The sequence below is a fragment of the Corylus avellana genome, chromosome ca3 (genome assembly GCF_901000735.1).
Source record: "Corylus avellana chromosome ca3, CavTom2PMs-1.0".
Taxonomy (NCBI): domain Eukaryota; kingdom Viridiplantae; phylum Streptophyta; class Magnoliopsida; order Fagales; family Betulaceae; genus Corylus; species Corylus avellana.
Genome location: NC_081543.1, coordinates 5,142,252 through 5,169,420, shown reverse-complemented (window position 1 = coordinate 5,169,420; position 27,169 = coordinate 5,142,252). Strand labels below are relative to the sequence as shown.

General features: G+C 35.0%; 3 protein-coding genes across 5 annotated transcripts; 2 read left to right on the top strand and 1 right to left on the bottom strand.

Annotated features, from left to right (window-relative positions):
* The first annotated feature begins 2,371 nt into the window (after positions 1 to 2,371).
* On the top strand, positions 2,372 to 6,464 carry LOC132176376 (uncharacterized). The gene is made up of 8 exons (XM_059588567.1): positions 2,372 to 3,006; positions 3,164 to 3,370; positions 3,903 to 3,983; positions 4,106 to 4,192; positions 4,323 to 4,455; positions 4,562 to 4,624; positions 5,606 to 5,755; positions 5,958 to 6,464. Exons 2-8 carry the CDS (start codon positions 3,329 to 3,331, stop codon positions 6,089 to 6,091), a joined length of 690 nt encoding a protein of 229 aa, XP_059444550.1. The 5' UTR covers positions 2,372 to 3,006; positions 3,164 to 3,328; the 3' UTR covers positions 6,092 to 6,464.
* Positions 6,465 to 9,808: 3,344 nt separating this feature from the next.
* LOC132175787 (uncharacterized) lies at positions 9,809 to 11,534 on the bottom strand. Its single transcript, XM_059587839.1, has one exon. The coding sequence runs from the start codon at positions 11,090 to 11,092 to the stop codon at positions 10,163 to 10,165; it is 930 nt and encodes a 309-aa protein (XP_059443822.1). The 5' UTR covers positions 11,093 to 11,534; the 3' UTR covers positions 9,809 to 10,162.
* Positions 11,535 to 21,416: 9,882 nt separating this feature from the next.
* LOC132173774 (probable serine/threonine-protein kinase WNK3) lies at positions 21,417 to 25,997 on the top strand. Of its 3 annotated transcripts, none has more exons than XM_059585377.1 (8): positions 21,417 to 21,889; positions 22,118 to 22,155; positions 22,305 to 22,532; positions 22,628 to 22,851; positions 22,955 to 23,112; positions 23,829 to 24,012; positions 24,091 to 24,222; positions 24,335 to 25,997. In XM_059585377.1, exons 1-8 carry the CDS (start codon positions 21,803 to 21,805, stop codon positions 25,132 to 25,134), a joined length of 1,851 nt encoding a protein of 616 aa, XP_059441360.1. In that variant the 5' UTR covers positions 21,417 to 21,802; the 3' UTR covers positions 25,135 to 25,997. The 3 variants fall into 3 exon arrangements, with proteins under 3 accessions (XP_059441360.1, XP_059441359.1, XP_059441358.1); XM_059585376.1 differs by having other exon boundaries at positions 24,088 to 24,222; XM_059585375.1 differs by having other exon boundaries at positions 23,829 to 24,222.
* The last annotated feature ends 1,172 nt before the right edge of the window (positions 25,998 to 27,169 follow it).

The window sequence follows — 27,169 nt, the reverse complement described above, 5'->3', positions numbered from 1 at the left end:
TTGGCAAATTCGTTTGACCTAGTGGGATCATCATATCTTCGATCATGTACAATAATTTTGGGCACTTCTCTTTGGTTCTCTTTCATTTCTCTTTTTTATATAGTATCAGAGCTTAAGATTTAAATCTTTTTTTTTTTTTTTTTAAAGCATCCTCTCCGGTGCCGCCACTATTACGTGCGGTTCAATTGTTTTTAAGATGCTTTTGGCAACAAGAAAAAAAAAAAAAAACCGCGCATTGTACCGGTTATAGGCTAATTTGATTGGTTATGGAAGACTTAATGTGAATTTGCGTCGGCCAATTGCCATCCTCGTCAAGTTGAGACACCAACGGATATGCCGGCAAAACTCTTAATTACTTGAGCTATCTCTCTCCACCTGATATTATCGATGTCCGAATCTCTCAGCATGTATATATAATTCAACTCTCTCTTGTGTTCTCAGCCAAAATCTCTCTCTCTCGATCTCTCTGATCTCTGATCTCTGTGCATCTGTGCGTGTATGTTGAGGGCGGTGCCATGGCCGACAGGATCAGATACAGGAGAGACACTTCAAGAGAAAGCAAAGGGGCGACGATAACCCTGCAAAAGAAACTGGCGGAGAGTAGTCGGCGTAAAGCGGAGCCTGCTCCGGACCTGACAGATTTCATGAACGACATGTTCTACGGAGCTGCAACTGCAGATAAAAAGGCCGCCTATAACTTGACGGGGGAGGGGGAGGAGGATTTCGAAAGCAGCACAAGGAGCAATATCAGCAGGATGACTCAAGAATGGCTTGAAGCGGCGAGGCGCATGGTTACTTCATCTCCGACACGCTGTGACTCCCCCTCCTCTAAGTTTGTCGGCTCACCAAGATTCGCTGCTGCTCAAGGATCGCCGGCATTCCCTCTCTCGAGATCTGCCAGAAGGTAATTATAACTACGTACCCATGAATCATGATGATCAGGCTCTCTGGCTCTGCACCTTTAAATTATTTTCCTTTCATTTACACAATTATGTAACTGACGCACCAAACATGTTACAAGACCCAAGAAAAGAAAATAAGGATTGCATATGTACTTAAAACAAACATGAACACCATTCGTATTTGCAGAACTTGTATAGTTTATCTAAAGAGTAATGCTATACATACTTAACTTTCATCTTATTCTTATTTTATGGTTTGGTGTGTTAGTGTCTATTGGCTCTTAAAATAATTTTTATTAAAAAAAATAAATAAATAAAGAATGGATAAACACTGTCATATCAACTTATTGATACGAGACCAAAATAAAAGTGAAGTATATAAAATTACTTTTATCTAAACCATAATAAATGCGAAAAAAATAGTCATATTTAGTAGACTACTATATAAATGTTATATAACTGAGATGACCTAGTAGTAAAAGAGCATAATTTCTATGCAATCGATGCATAAACAAGGGATTTTTTGCCCACCAATTAAAGAAAGACACGTTAGCTTAAGCACAAAAATTGCTTACAAGGAAAACACTGGATTTGAGCTTCAATGGTGAGAGAGAGAGAGAAAGGAGAGAGACCAGCCTGCTGGTGCTGGGTCACCACCACTCTCTCCCACCTCTCGCACCCACATCCAAATCGTCCTCCATGCCGGAAATGTTAGGAACCCTAACCGTCCCCGCCGAAAATCCCCTCTAGAGATGCGGTTGTGACCCACAGCAATGGAGACGGCTAGACCCACGATGTCGATTCGGCCACAGCAACGGAGATGCAGCTGCAGGGGAGCCTGTGCGAGGTGACCCAGGCGTGGGTCACAGCTTGACCCAAGGCTGGGTCTGGCCATGACCCAACATGGGTCGCGACTACCCATGGCTGGGTCTACATGCCACCGCCATTGTGCATGCCACTGCCGTTCCGCCTTTGCTCCATTGGTAATCTCTCTCCGGCCTTTTATCTGCCATGAATCCGTTGGGTTGATTTTTTATCAAGTGGTTTGATAATAATTTGGTTGTTATCCAGTGTTTTAATTTGATTTTCTTAAGATATACTAGGTGAGGTGTCACCAATTGAAATTTGAATGGATGGCAGAAAACACATGACCACATAGAAGCAGCTCTCAATAGTAAAAACTAGTCTTTCATATATTGTTTTTTAAAGTTTACTAAATTATTTTACAATAATTCTACAATTCTTAAATCATACTTATTAAAAATAATAATTAGAATTTTAAGACCCCACTATTATCTTCGATTAAAAACAATTCTAGAAAATCCTTCTTCTTTTTTTTTTCTTTTTTTCAAACAATATTTCCTTTCTTTCTTTCATTTTATTTTATTTTTCTCTTTTTTAGAAGAAATGAATTAACTAACCCCCAACGGCTATATTATTGTTGTAACAGGAACAGAGCAGTGGAGAGCTTTAGCGGAGAAATCCTCTCCAAATCAGCAAAACACAACCGCAAAAACTCAGAAACCACCGCCACCGCCACAACAACCCCACCGGACATATCCCCAGCTTCGGCGGTCCATAAATGGTTCTCCAACATCCTCAAGCCCGCCAATCCCCCACACAGTACCCCAGACCCCAATCCCGATCCAACGGCCCTTACTCTGCCACCTTTTCGCCAGCCCATCAATTGCAAGTCCCGCTTCCAAACCGACCCCTCTTCTCATCACCCGCCGCCGGGAATCTTAATCCCATCCTCCCGCCCGAACCTTCAAGAACTCAACACAATCGCCGGAGACCCATCTCCTCTCCCCGCCGAAAAGCCTCACCGAATCAGCATGTTCTTTGGCGGAAAACCCAGTTCTGTCGCCGCCCAGGAAACTCGTGGAGTCGGCGCACCGGAGGTCGATATCCGCGTCGACATGTTCAATGGACAAGATTGCACCGAAGCACTACGCTAGTCATGGAGGGTTGAAGGAAGAGAAAGGAGCTTCTGATCACAATATCATTAATGGGTTTTTGAAGGAGCAGAGGATCAAGCTTGAGAAAGTCTTAAATGGGGAGGTTGAGGCCAAGGCCAAAATTGTGCTCTCTGGGTCTTCAAACAGTTAAGTATAGAGAAAGTGACTTTGTTTGTTTTAGATTAACAGGGAAATTAATGGGTTTTATAGGTTTTTAAATTGAAATAACAGTGATTACTTGTGAAGTAAGTTAACCGGTTTTAGTTGGGTTGCGTTTGAATGTGGGGTTTTGTGGGAATGCAGGTACCATTTCGATGGTGGCGGCGATATGTTACACGTGGCTTTTGGAGAATAGGTTGAGTAAAAATAAGGGAGAAGGTGACGGAGAGGGGTTTGTTGTGGTGCCTGTGATGAATTTGTCTAGAGGGAGGATGTGGAAGCATAAGCAGGCTGCTTGGCTGTTTCATCATGTTGGCGTGGATGCAACCTCATTGTTTTTTTTCTGATGAGGTAATTCTTTTAGTGTTTGTTAATTTGAAATCTTATTCAAAGATCATTGTTAGATTTTCCCATTTAGATGCTAAAATGGTTGTTTAAAACATATGCAAAATTGTTAACCTCCAATCCAAGAAACAAAATTGGCAACACAGAATTTGAAATTTGTGGACCTCTATATTGGTTAGAGCAGTGAAGGGTAATTGCAAAGATTAATTTGTCTTAAAAGGTTGTTTATACTTGGATGCATCCAATTTTCACTAAAAATGGACGTTTATCAAGTCATAATAGCTTTATTGAGAGCAGTAAATGGTGAAGTTTATTGTGCAATGGGATTAAGTTCTGTTTCTGAAACAGTGGATTGTTAATATCCTTTTTTGAAGAATTCTTTCCTTTAACACGCATTCTTTTTGCAGCATTAGTTCAAGGCAATGAAAATGTCTCATGCTTACAAAAGGCAAATGATTTTGTAAAGTACATTGTGTATATTAGTTGACAGGATGTAATTTGAACAGTTTGCTGTCTCGTTGCTGCAAATTGGTGTCAGGTGGACTTGGAGACTCTAATGATGGCTGAGAAATTAAGTATCCTTGTGATTGGGCAAGATGTCCTCAGAACTAATGGCGAGGTTAGTGCACTCTAATTATGGGCTGAAATTGAAGAATTTAAACAAGTATGATCTGAAATGCACTGTATAAGGCATAGATTGAATTTCTCTATCGAACTTTCTGTATTTTGTTGTCTTTATAGGTTGGATCTCAGTGCACCATTCTTACAGATAATTACTGTGAAGATGCCTATGATCTGCTTCAAACACCTGCGCTGAAGAAGCTTTTGGTAAATTACAGTAACCATGCTGCAGAACAATAAGCTTCTTTTTTTTTCTTAATTTTCTGCTCTGAAATGGTTAGAACAGATTGGCTTGTTTTGGTTACAATTCTGATCACTGGCTTTTAATGTGCTTCAGCTTGCAGGTATCCTATTAGACACACAGAATTTGAATGCATCTGATAAATCATCTATGACAAGAGACTCAGAGGCAGTTCAGTTGCTATTGGTTGGCTCAGCCACCAATTACAGATATGCTCTTTTTGATCAACGTATGTTTTTATGCCTCTTCTAAATTGTTAATAAGAAAATGTGAAGTCATTTGTTTTGTCTTAATTATAAGTATCTGATTCTTTTGTACCCTATCAATAATGCAAGATCAAAGAGATGAATCTTTTCTTGAAGCTCTGCGGCACAACTATGGGAAACGTCCCACAGAGAGTAAGCTACCTATACTCACATTTTCTATGTATCTAATTAGATAATATGTTAACTATTGTTGTAAGTATAGTTGTGAGTGTTGAGTCCCACATTGAGAAAGAATATATATATATATATATATATATATATATATATAATAAAAAAGTAAAAAATATAGTTAAGATACCTAAGTGGACCCAAGCCCATTAGTTTAAGTTTGTGGGTTAGAGTGATGTTCAAATATGTATATTTATGTACTTTTAGTAAAACTCTTTAACCATTTATCTTTCAACAAGTGGTATCGGAGCCATGATTAACATCCTGGGACGGGTGTCTAGATGTGTTTGGTTTGGAATTACGTTTAGTGGCACTCTGGGGCAACTCTTAACTCGGAACACTCTTAGAAATGTGCAAAGACTTATAACCGAGGGGTAGTTGGATCAATGTGAAAAAGACTCACAAGTAAAGGAGAGGTTGATGTGAGTGCACTTGTAAGTGTTGAGTCTCACCAATATATATATAAAAGTGGATGCAAGCTCATTAGCTTAAGCTTTTGGGCTAGAGTGGTATTCAAATATATATGAATGTACTCTTGGTAAAACTCCCTTACCATTTATCCTCCCAACAATTATGGCCATTGAACCCCCTTTTGTCTGGTCTGAGGACTTTGAATTTTATAGGTCACACATGAACTTCCAATGGTCAGAATAATAACTTTTTTCCTGCTTGGTCATTAAACCACTGCATAATTTTACTGTAATTTTATTGTGTGAATGAAATTTAAGTTTATTGTGTATGTGTCCTAGAATTGATTTCACATTCACTATAATGATCTTCTTTTCAAACTCAACATGTTTTAGCTAACTGCATTCCAGTTGTAATATCTATCTTTGTCTCCATTCTTGAATATTTCTGTGCTTTTGACAATTTTCAGTCTTCTGCACTACATACAGACTTTGGGTTTCTTAGATTTTCTCTTTTTTGATTTCCTGGTCATTACAGGTGATTTTGATAGCATGACACATGTGGAGCATAAGCTTATAGAGAGGAAGTCAACCTCAATATCTCAGGACAAAGACATCATGCATAATCCGTACAAGAACCCTAGCAATGTGAGAAGTTCAAAAACTAACAGGGTTTCACCAAAATCAGGTTAAATCTCATTCTTTATACCTTTTATGCATTTGTTGTCTTCTAAACACTAGATAATTTACAATAATAACCATATATATTTTTATATAATCATCTGTTACACAGAGTATTAGTGACTCTTTAGACCATATTCTTACTTGTTCTCAAAAATCAAATCCACCCTTCAAACCCTGAAGCCATTGACACAATTTCTCTGTTCCAGCCAAGCCTAATTCATCATCTGTGCAATCTGCTCAAGCAGCACCAGCACAAACAGCATCTGAAGCCGCTCGTGCAAAGCCTAAGTTCTTCCTGGCAAAGTGGTTTGGTTTTGGATCAAAAAATGAAAACAAGTAGTCTGCACCACTTTAATAATATTGATTATGGTACAGGAAAACCAGAATTACGACCAAATCAGAGACCAAAACCATTTCTTGGTTTGCTGGTATGTTCAACAAACTGATAAATTGGTCCCTCAAATTATTCCTTAATAATCTGGGCGCTTGGATGTCCTTTGGGCTGCATTATATCCTGAGGAGGAGTGCCACAAAAGATGTCTCAAGAAGAATATTGTATAAAGTCTTAGTTGCTATGCCTATTCTATTATTGTTTTTGTATCAGACAATAATGCTCAGAAGCTGCCAACGATTTTCCATTGGTAACATCAGCTCATGCTATTATATAACTCTGTTTTCTACACCATTCTTTGTTGTTGTCATGTGGGTTTTGATGATATTGTTCTTGTCAGCTCATCCACAAGAAGTTAGTTTTGTTTCTAACCCTTATAAATAGTTCAGTAATAAATTTATCCTGATTATATTGTTTGCAGCAGTACAGCAGTACTGCTACGAGTACTTCAACTTTTACTACAAATTCCTTACACAATTACATTTGACATGTCATACAAGTTTGTAAGGGACTCGTAATAAAAATTTGTGGTACCGAACCATTTTTTATGAAACTTAACAATGCTTTTGCCTCACACCTTGAAGTAACTTGTAAATGAATCTTCTTTGCTTACATGATGTATGAATTGAGATGGCCTCTAAATGTTAATATTGGGTCCAATTGACAGTTGAGATGTCTTTCTTTGAAGTCAATAATATGTTTTAAATCAGCTTTGATGGTGACCTAAACCTTTTTCTGTGGATGCCATATTTGGTTTATGGTTATATTCTAAAGAATGTGGCCCTTTATATGCTTTGAAAGGTGGATTTGGCTTAAGTGCTCTAAAACAAATTATAGTAATTCTTCTCTGTTTTTGTAATTCTTACAGCAGTTCAAATTTAATTCAAAGTTTTCCATAAGAAAGAGATAGTATAATTAAATCTGAACCATTGATAAAACTACATGATAAATGATTTTTATTTTTTATGGCACTTAAAAGCCAAATCCTTGAATGTAATGGACAATGGGAATCTTTCCATTTTTTTCTTCTTGGTGTCTATAAAATTTACAATACTTTGTTTTCTTCAATCTCTATGTAATTGAATATAAGGATTAGTTGTAATTATCCACCATAAATGATCTCATTTTCAATATTTTCCTAAATTATAAATTTTTGCAATCAACACCTATTTCAAGATTAATTTGCAAAGTCAAGGTCTACCCATTATCCGAATCAGTACTAAAATTAACAAATTGGGATGGACATTGCAAATTAATCTCTGATTAGGGTAGTAATCACAATAATTTATAATTCATGAGACATTATAAATAACCCCATAACTGAGGGCAGACTCAGGATTTATATTATGAGGGGACGAACTTACCCGAATATATAACCACATAGATACATATAGTATCTCTCTATATGTGTATTTGTGTATGATTATCTAAAATAAATATAGATAAGTCTTAAATTAATAAATTTAATTTCATAATAAATTGTAAGTTATTATTGCATACAAAAGTTATGTTTAAAAAACAAAAAAAATTACATTTAGTGTGAACTTTTTCTCCTAACGAGATCACTCGGAGCTCCCATAAACACTAGAGTCAAGCCAAAATAATGTTACGAACTGAAAGTCACTAATTAAATGAGGGCATTTTCAATTTTTTAAAGCTGAAAGAGGAGACAAAACTAAAAGAAAATTTTAAAAGGGGGCAAAAATATAATTTTGGAGGGACAAAACTAAAAAAAAAAAAAAAAAATTAAAATGGGGCAAAAATATAATTTTGTGGGGATAAATTTATAAAAAAAAATATTTTAATAACATTTTCAAAATGTTTGGGAGAACATTCGTCCCCCAACCATATGCCTGCTTCCGCCCTTGCCCATAGTTTAGGGTTCATAGTTATTATCTTGTAAGATAAGATGAGACATACGAAAATATAGTATGATCAATCCAAGTAATCATTTTGTGACAAGTGGCTTAGCCAAAATTTATGACCTTTTTTTTTTTTTTTTTCTGACGAAATTCAGAGGCTCAATGTCATTTTGGTAATTTTATATATGACTAATTGCAAACCAACATAGAATCTCCGTGACAGCAAAATTACTTGAATATAGAGTAATGTTATAACCTATATTTTTATCTTACAACTATCTAACGATATTAATGTAAGAGTCACATCCGAATCTTAAATAATGCTACATATCACACAAACATACTATAAAATTGATGTGACAAGATTTAGCAGGTTTTATATATATGATTTTTTTTTTCTTGAATAATGGTTGATCTAAGAGCTATTATACATTTTCACATCAGCTTTGTGAGATATTTACCGTGGTATATATGTAGCAGTACTCTTGTTAAAAAATAAAAAATTACAAGGATTAGTTGTAACTGCTAAGTTAGTATGTATCATAAAATATTTATAAAATAAAAAATGTAAGCATAGCATTTCTCTTGAAAATATGAGATTAATTAATGAAACCGTAAACTAGCATGATTTTCAACAACATCGTTAATCCCAAAATGAGTAACCGTCGAGTAACGGAAAGAAAGAGTAATATATATTCAAGTGAACAAAGTTTTCCTCAAATGGGGTCCAAGTTTTATTAAATTGGTTTTAAAAGAATAAATGTCATATGTTTTTATTAAAAATAAACGTGAGAATTACATGTTTTAAAGACAAATATCATTTTAACAGACTGAGCATTCCAAGTGAACTTTTCTAACAAAAACTAAATTTGAAGAAAAAAGTTTACTTTTCAAATTTGAAGAACCACTTTTAAAATGAACTAAATAGTAAACTCTTTACATATTTTTTTACTTTAGTTAAATATTATTTTTTAGGGGTAACTTCACTGAACACACCCCTAAACTTTCATCGGATTTGACAAATCCTCACAAACTTCAAAATCTCTTAATTTAGTCCCCTAAACTTTCAATTGCTCTCAATTTAAACTCATCCGTCAAATTTAGGGTTTAGAAATACCAAAAAAGACCAAAATATCTCTGATTTTTTTTTTTAAAAAAAAAAAAAAAAACGTTTTGGAAAGTTGAAATTTTATAAAAAAAAAAAAGTCAGGGATATAAACGCCATGTGACATTTAAAATCTGACAGATGAGTCTAAATTGATTGCAATTGAAAGTTCAGTGGACTAAATTGAGAGATTTTGAAGTTTGAGAGTTTGTCAAATCAGATGAAAGTTCAAGAGTCTTCAATAAAATTACCCTTATTTTTTATTAGTTTTTCAATACGTTGCACTAAAATATAGAGTTAGAAGAAAGAAGTATGTCGTACCAAAATGGAGTGACTCAAAGAGAGGGAAGGAGAAGAAATAACATTAAAAAAAAAAAAAATAGTAGGAAGTGGTTTATGACAACAAAAAAGGAAGTAGGTTGTTTGATGAAGCATGTTTTTTCTTATAAATTAGCCGAAATTTGACTGAAAATGATATTTAGAGAGCCAGTTGCGAATGTTATTAATAGATTGAGTTGAAAGAAAATTGTGTCATATTGATGTGCTGTGGACAAACACAAGGTGTTGCTTGGAGTGGATCTTTCATCATCAGCACACCTTTCTCTGTAACATGCATCAGCTAACTTTGGCAGATACAGACATTCAGTATCCATAGGAAGCATATAAAATTCACGAAACGTACACATTGGTAGATGGAATTTGATAGAAACATTGCTCGTTTATCAAGATTAGATCAGAAAAGATGAAAGAGAAGTTGTATAAAAATAGAGAGAGAGAGAGAGAGAGAGAGAGAGAGAGAGAGAGATGCCTCTAGATGGGGAATTATTGGGCATGCATGTATGCAATACAATCTGTCTCTTGTCCACTTGTTCATCCCCAGCTGTAGCTAGCTTACTTCTTCGGCCCCACTCCCCTTTCTCATCTCAATCCAATTATCCATGAAGAGTACCCTTTTACTTTTCCAACCTTATTCTTCTGCCTTTCATGATACAACCAATGGGGCTACTGAGATATGATCATATTCGGTGATGATTGATGACTGATGAATGATGATCATTCAACCTTCCAGGCATAAAGAAACAAGGAAAATTCTGATGACCCACTTGCATTAAACCCTTCAAATGACACACAACTCTCTGTCTGAGATGACAATGGTGATGATGATGATGATAGCGATGACAGAGATATTGATGACAGAATTGGCTTGAAAATAAACAAGGCATGCCTTAGACCAGGGCTAAAGAGCCAGTCATGGACATCCCAATACACCTCTACTCTCATTCTATTCACATGTATTGACTCATTACCTCTGAATTTCCACTGAAGATGCTTCACATGAATCACCAAAAGCCCATCGACTCTAATCTCCATCTCTGGCTCAACCCCGTTCAAACTATTACCTCTGCTTTTGTTCCTGCACTCAATTGAGACTTCATGGAAACTACCCTTCTCGTGGAATTTGACTCTTGTACAAAACTTCTTCTTACCAAATATGTGCTCCTTTTTTGAAACCAATATGGGATCGATAAGCGCCGGCCTGCAGCCAGTCTTTTTATATGCATCTTTCTTCAGATCCCCAAGCAGAAGCACAACTTCTTCATCGCAGACAACTGCAACATAATACTCTGAGCTCGGCTCTGTTTCGCCATTGAACTTTGCAGCCTTGAGATCCCAGAAGATATCAACAGCTTTACCTTCCAAAACAAAGCGCTTGGAGCCCTGTTTTCTCCAGAAGTACCATGGCTTCAGCTCGACTTTGCAGGTGTGCGGGCTTTCTCTGTTCGGGCTCTCCACCGAAACCGCCAGCCCATGGAGCAACAGATTTTTGCACCAAGTAATGGTGATTGAGCGGCATTGATCGGCGATCTTTGTTCTGTATACCGACATGAAAAGACTCTGCCCTGACCTTGTCACACCCGTCTGGTCGTCGGATAGTTTGTCGCCGGCGGAGAAGCAAGCTGGAATTCCAATAGGGTCTTGCATGATCGTTGAAAACTGATCGATTTTCACGAATTAGCAAATGGGCAAAGCCCAAATTGGAGGAAGAAGATGCAGAGTTGGAGAAAAAAGCTGAATTATTAGTGAGAGCTTTAACATAGGCGACTCACAGATGCTGCCAGAGGTGTTGTTCTTGGCAGCATTAATGGAATAAATTAGATAAAATAAAATAAAAGAAAAGAAAAGAAATATTTCCAAACTGGCATATGGTGATATAGACTGGCAGTGAGTGAGAGTGAGTGAAGAACAACCTTTTTATATTGAATTATCTGCACCTCCTCCTCTGCTCAACCTCTCCTGCCTGGATTTTTGTTTTTATTTTATTTTCAATTTATTTTCTCCACTTTATCTCCATTAGATTTTTCCCTTTTAAAAGAACAACTTTTCTGAACCCGAGGTGGTTTTGCTTCTGCTATACATAAAAATACTCACTTCCAGGTATAGTTAAAAGCAGAGAAGCCATTTTTCACCAGATTTGGGGTATAGATTTCTACAAACAGAGTTGAATCCTTGGAAGCATGACAGCACATGAGTTGGTGTGGTGGGGTAAAGGATGACCAGTCAAAACTTTTTCTTTTTTTTTTTATATCATTTGAAAATACAAATGGTTTAGTTTTGTTGGAGAGGAGGTTTACTTTTTTACTTTTTCTTCAAACTCTCAGAGTCAGTTTGGTTGACAAAGAGGGTTTTATAGTGGTTGGAGGCAGCAACTCTCATCAGTTTTGCAGGAAAACTGTGAAACCCCAAAAAGATTAGCCCTGAGAAGTGCATCAACCCACCATAAAATATGCCTTTCCATTCCCAAATACCAAAATGTAAACGTTATTTTGGTTGCAAAAGACCATAAAATGCCTTTTCGGACCGAAAATATTGCGGATTTGGCTTAGGTACGGTAAAAACTACACAATTTTTTTATAATATTTGTAACGGTTTTGATGTCAAATGAAAAAAGAATAATAGTTTAGAGTCGGAATTATTTTGTAATTGTTTTAATCTTTAATTTATGTTTATAGAGTCAGTATTTAATAATAGACTTGGCCAAAAAGAGTTAGTCACATTAGGGTTAGGATTTAGTGTTTTAGTATGTTCTTTGAGAGTTATGATTGTTATTTTTATATGGTAAGACGTCATATTTATCCGGTTGGTGAGACGTTAATCCTTTGTCTTTATTTTGTTTTTGATCTGCTATGTCAGGTTTGGATTTAATTTTACTTTCTTTATTTTTGTAAAAAAAAATTAAAAAATTAAAATTAAATCTGAACCATTAAAAAAAAAAAAAAAAAAGTGTTATGGTCAAATAAGCCGGAAGGGTAAGTGACAACCACTACTAATTGGATGCTAAAGTTTCTTTAAATTTTTTTTCAAAAAAATTTTAGTTACCCACTTTTAAAATGTCTTACACCAACTCTTTATTCTTTCACTATTTTATTTAAATGGGAAATTAAAAAGAAAATGATGATTATTATTATTATTATTATTATTATTATTATTATTATTACATTTGTTGAGTAATATAGCACTTTACATAAAAGGAAATGCTGTAAAAAAAAAAAGCAGTAAAAATTGAGCCTTTCAAATTCAATCATTTATGTAAGAGTTGTTTAAAATTTTGACTTGGACCAACAAGGTTGCCTCTAATTTGTGCAACGTGTTCCGGAGGAAGTACAAACTAGTGAAGCGTGGGCGCTGATCACGGCCAGTCTCTACCTAGCCACAACCCCACATATATAGTCAGAGAATATATATATATATATATATATATATATATATATATATAATGATTTATATAACACCAGCGTGCATGAATAGTATGCACGCCAATGTTATAATATTATAAAATATAATTAAAATAATATTTAAATAGTATATATATATATATATATATATATATATATATGACATCGACACATGTTCTCCAAAATTGAGGCTTTTATTTTCATTGTATATAATAATAATAATCAAATTATACTGAATTAAGTGTGTTAAATTAATTTTTGATACGGCGCAACCGACAATGAGCTGCCTACAAAATAGTAAAAGTGGATCAACAATAGGCTATTTGTAAAATAATAAAAACGTCAAAGGATCGCCTAGTCCGGAGATTGAGAAAACTCCAGTGCTTAAGTTAGCATTTTTATTTAGAGTGCGAATATACACAGTAAATTTAAAGTTTTTGAGAAGAATTAGCCTCCTTTACCTAAAGCGTTTCATCCCTTTTATAGGGTAATTGCAGTTATTGTATGGCAAAACACACAAAATAAAATAAACATACTTGAACTTAAAGCATGCTTAAACTAACTTGTGAGCACTGACAAAAATTAATAAAGAAATAAATAATGTACTAAACAAGAAAATTAAGTAATAGATCGAAACAGTTGGATTTGGTTTTATCTCCAACCTGCATTAAATTAAACCATAGTTTGGATCAACCTTGTAAAACCGTGGTCGAAGGGATATGGGCCACTCTTAACACCGGCCCACCATTCTACTGCAAAGTGAGAGTACATTTCCATCTATAGCCCATATCTTCTTAACTACTTTCACCTGATTTTTTATTTTTTATTATGTCCGCACAAGGGGAGAGAAAATGAAAACAGAAATTCAAATTAATAACTTCCGTTTCATGAGACATAGTTCACAGTCGATTGAATTATCTCTTGAGGACTAATTTCACCGGATTTGAGATCTCTTGTTATTAAGTTGTTCGAATTTCATAAAAATTCGAATAATTTAAAAGATGAGAGTTGCGGAGCTCACCTGCCATGCAATCCTCGTATGTTTCATCTACTCTAGTAGGGTTTTAAGTCAATAAGGGGTTACCCATTAAGTGGTGGCACACTATGTTTTTGTTTTTGTTTTTAATTATTATTTTTAGATTTGAAGTGTGTGCCTTGGAGTTTGCTAATTAGTTTTGTGGAAGGTTAAGCTATATTTGTGAATTTGCTTATATCCTATTGTCCTATTTTTTTTGACATTATATCATATTGTCTTATATGTCATGTGTCATAAATTAAACCATTAAATTATGAAATTAATTAGATCTTATGATCTTCTTTAGGGGTCTTTGATTCAATTTTTACTAAGCTCACTATGTCCAATATCAATGGTCTACATATCTAAGCCCAAGACCTTGTGCTAATTCTCATGCTAGCCTTATACTATGTACCCAATTTTACTCTTAAATTTAACTTTTTGGTATAATTAATTATTTAATATATCATCATAGTGTTGAGCCTTACTTGTTGATGGAGAGTTTGAACACTTACACGTAAGGACCGAGGGAAGGGGTGATTGGTATTGGTCATGGCCCCCCTCCAATTCCTAACAACAACAAAATTTTAAGGTAAAAAATGGGGGAAACTATCTTTTGCCCCTATGAACTACAACGCCTTGACACTTTCTCCCCATGAACTACCAATTGTACTACTTTGCCCCCATGAACTACCATTTTATGCTCAAAACCCCCTTCCATCAGTCAAAGCTATTAACTCAGACAGTCAAAGTGACAATGCGCTGTAGTTCATAGGAGCAAAGTGACAATGCATTGTAGTTTATGGGGGCAAAGTGACGGGTTGACCGTCTGAGTTAACGGCTTTGACTGACGAAAAGGAGTTTTGGGCACAAAATGGTAGTTCATGGGAGCAAAGTAGTACATGTGGCAGTTCATAGGAAGAAAGTATCAAGGCGTTGTAGTTCATAGGGACAAAAGATAATTTCCCCTAAAAAAATAAAAAATAAATTCAGCCAACCAGCCTTTAGCAGCAAATTTTTTTTGACTCATGACCCCACTCATAATAGTTTTTGGCTTCGGCCTGCAAACACGTAAAGGAAAACGTTTACCATTTTCGCTTTTTGAAATATTTATGAGTTAGGTTGTATAGCAAAGACATAATTATGGTCTAAATTCTAGATTCAGAATAAGAAGGCTAGTGGCTGGAATTGTCACATGTATGTAGTTCTTAGCTATCCTGATCAACTCCTGTTTTGGGTTGATAATGTTCGTCAGTCGATAACGAGACACATACATGATTGGATAGTGCATCATGACATGTGTTCAATAGACACATGATTGGATAATGACATCTGTTCACATGTCATGATGCATTATCCAATCTTTAGCATCGATGATGATGATGAGGGACAAAATGAATGCACTTACGAGGGAATAAGAGGTTGATAGCTAAACCTCCTATAAAGTGTAATACTTAGATACATTAAACTATCAATTTTTGTAATATTAAAAAAAAAAGCCCCTCTATTAGCATCGCCAGACGTTAAAATAGATGAAAAAAATGGTCACTTGTTATCTTTCTTCCTTAAATACCCTTTTTTTCCCTCAAAAATCAAAATTAAAATTAAACTAAATTTTTTTTTTTTTTTTTTTTAAAAAAAAAAAAGCATAGTGTGATTGTTTGTGAATTTAATGATACACAAGTAGGTGTTCTTTAATATGGGGTGTGCATTGTGACATATACTTCTTGCTGTGGGGTCTGTTGCAGTACTAGTACCACTGGTTCTTAGCAGAGGAGGTGATTGGGGGAACAGCACAAAATTTGATCTAGATTGATGTCTTAAGGTGGGGATACAATACATGACTAGTTGTTTGAAAATGATGTTGAAGTTGCCTTGTGCACCAATAGCTTGTGGTTGTGTGTCTTGTCACTTTTATTGGGTTGTTTTTCTTGATTTATTTCAATAGGTTTAGTGCTCCAAGTTGAGGAACATGTCATAAATGATAGAGGATTGCAAAATTTATCTGTCTCGGACAACTTAAGATGTAAAACTCATTTGCCCGAAAGCAGGTAAATTTACAACCCTCTTTTTTAAATTATCAGAATTTGGACAACTTATAATAACAAAATATCTCAATTTCTGCAAAAATCTAAAAGGGTGAAGGTTCGTGTTTCAACTTTATATCTACCGAAGAAGAAAATGCTTGACTTTGTCGAGGCTGTCATGCGTCTCTTATTGACCATGTTATCTTAACCATAAATATGTTATTGTTAGTCTTTTCGTGCTTGTGACAAGTTGCTATCCACTTTGTAAGAAATTTCACAAAATTTTCTTGGACTTCCATTTCGAAACTATTTTTGAAGTTCAAAAACTTTCAATTAAGGGAACCGAACTTTCAATTTTTATTTTTTCAATTACCTAATTCCATTAAGATTTTCCTTTATTTATTTATTTTTCAAAATACCCATATTTTTTATTATAAAAAATTGTAAAGCTTCATGCGTTTATTTTATTTTTGTAAAAAAAAAACATATTTGCAATTTTTTTATAATAAAAAACACGGGTATTTTTGGTATTTTAACAAAAATTAACGAAATAAATTCTAACGAAATAAAGTAATTAAAAGAAATTAAAAAAAAATTCAATACCCTTAATTAGAAATTTTTACATGTTAAAGAAGAATAATACCAAAACCCATGAAAGTTCTTGAGAATTGAAAGCGGGTAGAAAGTGAAAGAAGACAAGATTTGAGTCTACCTGCCCTTGAACTTTAAACCAACGATGAAACCAAAGTTCATCTATGACCACATATATTTTGTGGAATCAGACATTTGTGAGTAAAATATTCCTACTCAAAGTGAAGTTTATCCAAAATACAGAGGTCAAAAATTATAATTATATAAGGCCTGGCCTTATTGCAAGGACGGCTTATTCTTCTTTATAATATATATGACTTCCCAAATTCTGATCATAATGGAAACTTCAAGTGAATGAGCATCCCTCGTCTCTATGTGTATAAAATAGAGCTATCACATGACTAGTTAAATAATAGATAGTTTGATGGGGAAAATTTTTCTCTCTCTTCTCCTCTTTTTTATTTTTTGTTTTTGTTTTATATGCCACCCAATCATGTTTAAAAAGCAAAAGTAAAGGGTAACAATTTGGGTTTATGGGTAGGGTTTATGTGGTGTCAAATCATTGGTACATAACTATATGAATAGACAAGAATATAACTTATTTAAGTAATCGTGTCAAACTCCTTGATCTTAATAAGTGTTGTTTAATTAAACAGTGTTACAGCATGACACGTATAACTGGTTTAATAAACAAATTGTATTGGGTGGGGAGTGGAAACGAACACGGCCCATTTCAACATGTTTAAATATTATATATAGGTTGAGTTGAATCAAATACTTGATCTTACCTTATTAACACACTTTCACATCTTATTAGCATAAATTACACACGTTTTCACAACTAGATTTATGATTAAAAAAAATAATAATAATAATAATAATTTAATAGTCAATATCTATTCCCATAATTATATACTTGGGTTTTAAATGATAAAAATATAATTTAGTTATATGGATTATGCGGGCTAATTGGGAGTTAAATAGGTTGATACGAATCTGACCCATTTATTAATCATGTCTAACTGGGTCACTCCGTTTTGACCCAAAACTTAATTACATTAAATCTTAACCTTCTAATTTCATTTCATGTTCATGTTAAATTTGCTAGTTATGTCAAAAATCGTCAAACCAATAAAAGTTTCTTTCTATTTTTTTCAGTTGACTATATTCTTTTAAAATAAATTGCATTTTTGTGGCTGGTGAAAGAGCTGGAAGCCTGGAAGCTACCCAAATTTTTATGTCCAGCATCTGCTCACATTAATCCTTTATTCTGCATAACTTTATGGCAAAATTATTCAGACTTATCTCCCAACAATTCTTTGTGTTGAAGAAACTTTGACTGTGACTCATGAATATCTTGTCTGAAGGGTAATAGCTTTCAAAATGCATTAGGTAACTCTAATTATCTACTTAAAAGGAAACCAAAAAAAGGAAGATTACTACTTGATTGGTCTCTGGGAATTAGATTATTGTCAAATCATTACTTCTGTGATTGTGTTTTATTTGTTTAATTGTTGTCTTGGATCTGAGTAATCTCACAAACCTTTTGATGTCTGCAGAGACGTGAGAACAGAAGCAAGGTTGGGAACAAAAGGGGGCAACATTAACATGCCTAGACATGCATGTTGCTTCTCTTGCTGAACAAGGTATATATATTTCATTATTCTTATACCTAATTACTTACATTCGGCTCAATATTTTTCAATTAAATTTTAATTAAAAATTCTTTTTTTTTTTAATCAACTCACTTGTCCAAAATACCTAAATCATACTAGGTTGTTTGTTAATGTTTTTATTTTGAAAAAAAAAAAAAAAAAAAAAAGGAAAAAAAAAAGGGGAAATTGAAAAAAAAATGTTATTTGTAGAACAATTTGTTGAGCATGGCTAGCCGGTGATGGTAGTTTTTACCCCATTTTGCTAAGGGTTTAGCCAAAGTAGCTTTAGACTTCAATGTGAATGCTCACCATAATTGGCTATTGGAGAAATTTTTTCTTTAAATTGGGTTAGAAAAAATTCTTTCAATTCAGTCTTTTTTTACGAGAAAATCACTTTCATTCATAATTATAAAGGTAGAACATGTTGCTCCAGCAAAACAATATCACAAATACAAATAGAAATTTCTTTCATCCAAATCACACATATGACTTGTTTAACATCTCTCCTAATATGGCCAACCTGCCAATTGTGTATCAAATCAAGCACCCTACACATCTCCTCCACTCACTGTCCATATTTACTCCAATTTCACCATGTGGATTCCACCGCATTCACTACTTAAAACACATCACCTTCCATAATAGTATTTGTAGGCCCAAATCCCTACTAAATTCGACAACATGCAAAACAACCAAGGCATTCGCCACAATAGGTTATAGTTTAGTCAAACTTCCAAATGCAATCACACATCCGTCAAAATCCCCCCACAACAACTGCTCATGCCCATGTGCCCATTGCCACATCCCAATTAACTTTATGAATACTTGCTGTAGAAGCTTTTCATCTTCTATGATTCTCACCCACAGTCTGCTCATTAAGTGTGTCCACTGCTGCATCCCAATTCACTTTATGAATACCTGCAGTAGGAGCTTTCCATCTTCTATGATCATCACTCATAGTCTGTTCATTAAGTGTGTCCACTGCCGCATCCCAATTCACTTTATGAATACTTGTTATAGGAGCTTTCCGTCTTCTATGATCATCACCTACAATCTGCCCATTAAGTGTGTCCATTGCCGCATCCCAATTCACTTTATGAATACCTGCTGTAGGAGCTTTCCATCTTCTATGATCCTCCCCCAAGGTCTCAATCAACTGGTCAATCTCCTTCACATTTGCTTTCTTATATTCTTCAAATGACTCAATTGCTTCCTGCAACAAGCTTAAGATGAATGAACTCCCCTCCACGAACCACTGTGTTTCTTCTTAACCATATTTTCTTTGAGATCCCCACAAGTAATTTAAATTCTTCTAAATTGCACTTATTGTTCATCTCCTCCACAACCTGCAGGAAATCAGATCCACAATAGATGATTTTTTGAAAATTTTCTTCCCACAAAACTCCCTATACATCCACCCCAGGAGGGTAACTCCAAAGGTTATGTTTAATACTTTCACTATCGATACCACGAATAGGGCAAAAACAATCAATTATTATACCTCTTTTCATTAGATTCTCCTTAGTTGGCAAGAGGTTGTGGCAGGCCCTTCACATGATCATGTCCTTGAACATTAACTCTCTTCATGTTCCAAATTATACACTAAATCCCACTACCTCCCACCGTTGTGAGCCTTCTCCCCACATCATGTATTGTCTTTCTTTTTTTCACGTGATAAAGCACTACAAATAGAAAACTCTCTTGTTGTAGTGCCTCTCCAAATCAAGACATATTTCTGTTGGTAGCAACTAACAAGAAGCTTGTTAATAACCATCACCTCTTCCTCTAAAAAAAAAATCTCTCTAAGCAACTCAAATGTTCCACCACTTGGCATCTTGGTCAATTATATTCTAAACTTTGGCATCTTCCACCAATATTCCCCCCAGATAGATGACTGATCAAAGAAAATCGTTGGTGTTGGCAGTCATTTGTCCCCCCATATTTTAACTATGAGTAATTCTAAATATTCATCACTCATCCCACTAAAAAGACTGATGTATCATTGCCCATCAAACCTTGAATTTTTATTTTTATTTTTTTTATTTTATTATTATTATTTTTTAATAAAGGCTGATCCCCAAAGGTTTATGGGTACTATTGTTGAAAATAATTTTGGATGGCGCACAAATTCTCATTGATATAAAATAATTACAATATGAATATTAACAATAAAATAAATAAAATACAAGAGATGAAAATAGAGTATGGAAAGATCTCACAATGCTATAGAATCACGCAAGGGCGCTGTCCTTAAAGGTTGATTCGTGCCTTCCAAAGTGTATAACTCGGTGCGATCAGATCTCTTGACACGCAACCTCCCAGGATTAGACTATAGCATCTACCTTTGTTAAGGACGCACTTTCAAGAACAAAGATTAATAGAACAACCCTTAATCTTCCTTTGTGAAAATAATCTCATTATTTTTTAGAGCAATATCATAAAAAACAAAAAAAAAAGAAACATATAAAATTCTATATATGTATATCCCCAAGTACTCGTGGTGTGTCTTATATAGACATGATAGTTGATTTAGTAGGAAGAATCCATTATAATATCCAAAGCATTGAAAGCAGTGAGTGTAATTTATGTTCTAAACGGTCATCTGCTGGGATTTATGACCAAACGGTCAAAACACTTTAAGAAGAATAAAACTCGTTAATGACCCAAAGGTAGAAACGTAAAACTTATTAATAAAATGTCAAAATACTTGACAATTAATCCCAACCATCAAAACCATAAAGCTGATTTTTTTTTCATTAAAACTCATGATCAAACAGTAAAAAGTTTAAGAGATTGCAAACGGTCAACAAGAAATTAAATCTTAAAGTCAAAGAAAATAATGAGTTGAAAACAAGTGTTTGAAACACACAATTACAACAACTATCACATCAACCCAGTAGTATAAAAGTGACATACGAGATGAAAATGTATTATTACCCATCAACATTTTTTTAAAAAATAAAAATAAAAGTTGATCCCAAGAGTTTATGACACTGTCACATGAGTCCAGTAATATAAGAAGAATGAAACACGAGATGAGAATATAGCATTATTCTTAAACTATATCTATCATCATAATCCTTACATATTTACTTTCTAATATGATTAATATAATATAAGATGTGATTCTTTCGTGTGAAGATCAAGTAGTTAATAAACATCCATTTCAGATTAAAAAAAGAAAAAAAAAAGAAAAGGGTATTAATAAACATCCAAGAAAAACTTTATCCCCAATGATATTCATATCATATCAACTACAAGCACTTGTTAACAGCAACCCCCTCCTCCCTTCTTTCTGGGTCCTCTCCCACATATGCCCGAAGTTGACCTTTTATACCCAAAATGTAAGAAAACGAAAACAACACGGAAAAACAGAAACACGAATGACAAGTGAGTCGGTCAGACACACTTAGATTGGCTGATTCTCCCACCCATTAAACATCTTCGCTTTGACGAAATACCTCTCTTTCACACGCTTCTTCTTCTTCTTCTTCCACGGATTTATTGTCAGACCCTATAACTCTTTGTGGGTTTTGGGTATTCTTTGAATATCTGCATCCGGTTCTCTTTCGCGGGCTCGGATTGGATTCGATCTGGGATTTTGAAGAGAACTAAAAGCTCTGGGTTTTCCATTTTCTTGCTTGCGTGTGTGCTTGGATTGGAAACGAGAAATGCCACAGGACTTGTCGTCCGAACAAGACCCGGACGATTCCGACTCCGAGTTTGTTGAGGTTGATCCCACCGGTCGATACGGTCGGGTCAGTTCAATGAAAAAATTTAAACTTTTTTGACGTTGAATTACGAATTTCTGTTTATAGTTTAATATATTATTCAGTTGTCCAAATCTGTTAGCTGTTCAATGTTTGTTTGGAAAATTAGCCAATGCTTCTTTTGTGTTTGATTAAAAGCTTAAGCTTGGGTTGATATATATTGCTATGCTTATTAATGGGTTTTGTTTTTGATTTAATTTGACGCTGGTTTTGCAGTATAAAGAGGTTCTTGGAAAAGGTGCTTTCAAGAAAGTGTATCCTTTTATTCTATTTGCTATGTTAACTCTGAATCTATACTGTGAAAGAAAAAAGGAAAGTGCAGCTAGTTGCACTATGGTTAATATGATTTTGGGACCGGAGTTGCTATATTTGGGTGTCCTTGATCGAAATGTGGGAATTTCAGATATCGAGGATTTGATGAATTGGAAGGAATTGAAGTTGCTTGGAATCAGGTTAAGGTGTCAGATCTATTACGAAACTCCGAAGGTTTGGAGCGTCTATATTCGGAAGTTCATTTACTCAAGACTTTGAAGCACAAGAACATAATCAAGTTTTACAATTCGTGGGTCGACACCAAAACTGAGAGTATTAACTTCATTACCGAGATTTTCACTTCTGGAACATTACGGCAGTGAGTTTCTCTACTCTGCTGGGTTGTTAATATCCCTTTTTCATTTTTTTTATGATTTGTTTTTGTTAAGCATTTTGCCTCCGAATGTTGTGTAGATACCGGAAGAAACATAAACATGTTGATTTGAGAGCATTGAAGAAATGGTCTAGGCAGATTCTAGAGGGCCTTCTGTACCTTCACAGTCATGACCCGCCAGTTATTCATCGAGATTTGAAGTGTGATAACATATTTGTCAATGGGAATCAAGGCGAGGTGAAAATTGGTGACTTAGGCCTGGCTGCCATTCTTCGCCAGGCTCATTCAGCTCATAGTGTCATTGGTGAGGATTGTAATATTATCATTATTATTTTCCTTTTGAGATTAGACTTTGTGTGGAAACTTTGTTATGGGGGCAAAAAACATATTTCTTTTTGTGGCTTTAGGTACTCCAGAGTTCATGGCACCAGAGCTTTATGAAGAGGAGTACAATGAGCTTGTAGACATTTACGCCTTTGGCATGTGTTTGCTAGAGTTGGTGACATTTGAGTATCCATATGCCGAATGTGCCAATGCTGCTCAAATATACAAGAAAGTGACATCAGTAAGGCCTTAGCGTCTCTGGTTCATTTCAATTCTTATTACAGTTGTAATTTTTTTCAAAAAGTTATTTAGTTTCTTGCATGAGAAATGCTAGGCTTATAAAATATTTTACAAAAAAAAAACTCTTACAAAGTGATGTGGCACAACATGATCTCTTACATTGTTTGACTTGTTCATGCTTTTGTAGCCCTTGAAAACATTAGGCATTTTGAAAATGCTTAATATGTTATGATCATGGGATCCCTTGGACTCTGTAGTGCTCTAGAAAGTCCAAATTTTGCAAGATATATATGTCAGTACAAGTTCTCATTTTGAAGCAAGATAACGACTTTCCCATGTTTACAGTGTTCTCATGCTAATTAGTTAAGAGGGATTGACTGTTAAAATTCTCCTTCCTTTTAGTCAGTGTATGACACATTTGACATTGAATGGTTCATTCCATGAGAGAATTGTCTGGTTGAAAGAGAAAAAGATATAGTAAGGGTCATCTGATTAAATCTTCTCAGCACTTCATTTTGACATTTTTTTTGGGGGGGCCTGGAATGTTTGTCAAAATTTGTAATACAAAGAACTGTAAAAGATCTTACGATTAAAAAAACCTAGAAGTTTTGGGAATTCCTTAAAATCCAAATCCTAGATCCGTCATATTCCAGTGCTAGAAACATCATTCACTTTAGATTTTGTATCTAGATCGTCATATCTTCTTTTTCTTTGTAGGGAATAAAACCTGCATCATTGGCAAAAGTTACAAACCCTGCAGTTAGAGCATTTATAGAAAAATGTACTGCAGACGTCTCTGAACGCTTGCCTGCCAAGGAACTTTTAATGGATCCTTTTCTCCAATCAGATCAGGATCATGGAAGTAGAGGTCGTTGTCTACTTCCCAAAACCCATCATTCAGGTAAGTTTCTGTATATTCAACAGAGACCAAAGGCTTTTATGTTTTTGTTCTCACATTTTGACTTGTCAAACACAGAAGGCAATTCTGATCAGATTGATGTTGTTAAAAGTGCTAAGGAACCGTCTGAGACAAGCAGAGATTTCACAGTTCAAGGTCAAAGGAAAGATGTTAACACGATATTTCTGCAACTCCGAATAGCAGACTCCTCAGGTTGACTATTCTTCTCTTTGCATTTCTTAGTTTTTGTAATGTTTAAAGAAAGAAAAAGAGATTTTCATTAGCATTCATAGGCGTTAAATTGTAAAATTTCACCTTTGCCCAGGTCATTATCGCAATATCCACTTTCCATTTGATATTGAGGCAGACACTGCTATTGCTGTTGCTAGTGAAATGGTAGAGGAGTTGGACCTTACAGATCAAGATGTTTCAGCAATTGCTGAAATGATTGACCTAGAAATTCATTCACACATTCCAGATTGGACACCAAGAGAACTCCCTGGAGTTAGTTCTGGTGGAGAGGTTGCAAGTCCTGATAGCTGTGCCTCTGAAGCCAAGGGTGATGCTTCTCCCCTTACGAATGAGCCTTCCCCTTCTGGTAGTTTTTCATTGGAAAGATTGCCTTCGGGTCGTATGTTTTGGTCTGACTCACCCAAGGCACTTGGTGCAACCTCTCCTGTAAAATCTGGCCTTTCGGTTGCCGCTGGAGCTAGCCTGACTGCAGACAATGAAAACTCTCCTGATCTCCATGAAGACACAGATAATCCTGATGTTGATGATATACTTGAACAACCTGAGAATGAGTGGGTTTCTGGTGATGATAATAGTGAAGAGAAGAAGGAAGCTAGTTTGCCTGTTGATCTGCAATTTGGTGATAAAAATAGTGCAGCTACATATCAACATTCTAGCATTGGAGGTTCTCCTTTGGAAGAAAACTATTTTGGATCGGAAGCTGTCAAGATAATTGCCGAGAAACTTGAGAATCTGTTAATGAAGCAGCAACAGGAGCTAAATGAGTTAAAAAGGAAGCATGAATTGGCCATATCAGATCTTTTAAAGGGAGTTCATCCAGAGATCCATGAAAAGGTTTTAAATGCATGCAAGCAGAAAATTTCGGACCATTAAATGCACTGTTAGACACACGGCTAAACCTAGCATTTTACAGCTGTGGCCCAATACAAATTGGAACTGGTGTTGTCTCACTTCTCCAACTTGCCATTTGGTCAGTAATATATATTATTACTAATTTTCCCTGAAAGAAAAACAGATTTACTCATCTAGGAATGGCTGAAGTTAGTCTGGGAAGGTCCATGATCTTTCATGTGTTGATGACATATTCTTGTAAAGCTCAAAGATCTTTCACGTGTTGTTAGAGTTGGGAAGCACGAGTGCGTGGACGCAAATCATGCTGCTGGATGCATCTTAATTTAGATTTCACCCGATTTTAATGGGAATGCCAAATAAAATATGAGCGTTGATGTTGTATGGGGAGAGAATGCAGCTAAGTTACAAGCTTGAGAGTCACGCTTGTTAAAGAAGTTTACTTTCTAGAGTGAACCATGAGCACAATCTTCATTTCACATACATCAAGTGATGCTGCTGAGGTGAGACAGGTTAGATAAGTCATGTATCTGTATATTATAAGTCTGCATATGCTTAAAGATAACTACACATCATCCCACAAATAGGTTGATAGGGGAGATCAATATTTTATGGATTGTACACTTGTACATACGATTCGTTTACCTTGTTTTACTCACAATACTCTGGCTGCTTCAGAAATTGCGCCTGTTTAGGTAGTTAGATCATTTAAAAGTTTTGAGTTTCTTGTTCATGATTCACTGGGGTGTCAAAGTAATGTTGTGGGAATGCTTGCCCCCTGTTTTGTTTGTTATTTGTCACTGTATCTGGCTTATGATAAAGATTGTGCCTGCTTGCAATATCCCACTAATATTGTGGAATGGATGTAATGTGGTTTTCAAGATTGAGATGAATTTTTCCATCTTCTGGGTGTGAAAATAGCATAAAGCATTGTAGCAAAATATTTTTGTTTCTCTTTTCTTTAACCTGGATGACCAGAAGAAAGATAATTTTCGGTTTCTTCAAAAAATAAATGATGTTTTCTAAGGGCCTTAGCCAGTGGATTTGGACACCCCACCAGGATCACAAAGCTCTTTGAGTACATGAATCAAAGACGTGGAACAGAGCCCGACTTCGTGGGCGATTGTGGGACGCAAATCACCACGTCTATTCACCTCCTACGAGCCACAAACCAATGGGATGCTTGATGCTTCAGCCACCAAGGCATATGAGCCCCAAATGGCTATCGAGTCTTGACTGTGACACTGTCGAGAAAAAAAGAAAATTGTGATTACTTTGGTCGGTAGAGCAAGATTATCACTCTTTTCCTCCACACTTTTAGAAAGTGTTGTGAAAGAGAGTTGCCATTTGCCAAGGAGCAGGATCATCATTTTGAACATGAGAAATCTTATGGGCACGGGAAGAGATGGATACTAAGACGATGTTGAGCTTATTTATTAGTACTCATAACATTTTTCTTTTTTAATTATTTTGATTATTTTCAATGAATAAACTTCACATCATCTTGATACCCATTTCTTGGTAAAAGATTTGGTACTCCTACATTTTTCTTTTAACATATGTATATAGAGAGCGTTTGATACTACAACTTCATAAATAAAAAATGCGATTTTAAATAAAATTGTAAAAAAGGTATCGTTTGTGAATGCATTCTCATAAAAAATTGTAATTTAAAAATGTAGAAAAAAATTGCGTTGTCAAATTGCAAACAAATTGGTGCATTTTTTTTATAAAAAAAATACTATTTTCTTAAAAAATTGTAATTTAAAAAATGTACAAAAAATTGCGTTGTCAAATTGCAAACAAATTGGTGCATTTTTTTTAAAAAAAGTATACTATTTTAAAGGATAAACTGCGGTTTTACAGAAAGCTTAACTGCATTTTTAAAAATCACACGTTTTTAAATTGTTACTTAGGAAGAGATGGATGCTAAGATAATGTTGAGCTTATTTATTGGTACTTGTAACATTTTTCTTTATTAATTATTTTGATTATTTCCAATGATTAATGAATAAGTTTCACATCATCTTGATACCCATTTTTTGGTAAAAGATTTGGT

Excerpts from the sequence above, each read along its gene's own strand:
- LOC132175787 (XM_059587839.1), bottom strand. The coding sequence starts at position 11,092 with ATGCAAGACCCTATTGGAATTCCAGCTTGCTTCTCCGCCGGCGACAAA.
- LOC132176376 (XM_059588567.1), top strand. The coding sequence starts at position 3,329 with ATGTTGGCGTGGATGCAACCTCATTGTTTTTTTTCTGATGAG. Across the intron at positions 4,456-4,561 it reads ATATGCTCTTTTTGATCAAC|ATCAAAGAGATGAATCTTTT; the intron begins GTATGTTTTTAT and ends CAATAATGCAAG. Across the intron at positions 4,625-5,605 it reads TGGGAAACGTCCCACAGAGA|GTGATTTTGATAGCATGACA; the intron begins GTAAGCTACCTA and ends TGGTCATTACAG.
- LOC132173774 (XM_059585375.1), top strand. The coding sequence starts at position 21,803 with ATGCCACAGGACTTGTCGTCCGAACAAGACCCGGACGATTCCGACTCC. Across the intron at positions 21,890-22,117 it reads CCACCGGTCGATACGGTCGG|TATAAAGAGGTTCTTGGAAA; the intron begins GTCAGTTCAATG and ends CTGGTTTTGCAG. Across the intron at positions 23,113-23,828 it reads TATACAAGAAAGTGACATCA|GGAATAAAACCTGCATCATT; the intron begins GTAAGGCCTTAG and ends TTTTCTTTGTAG.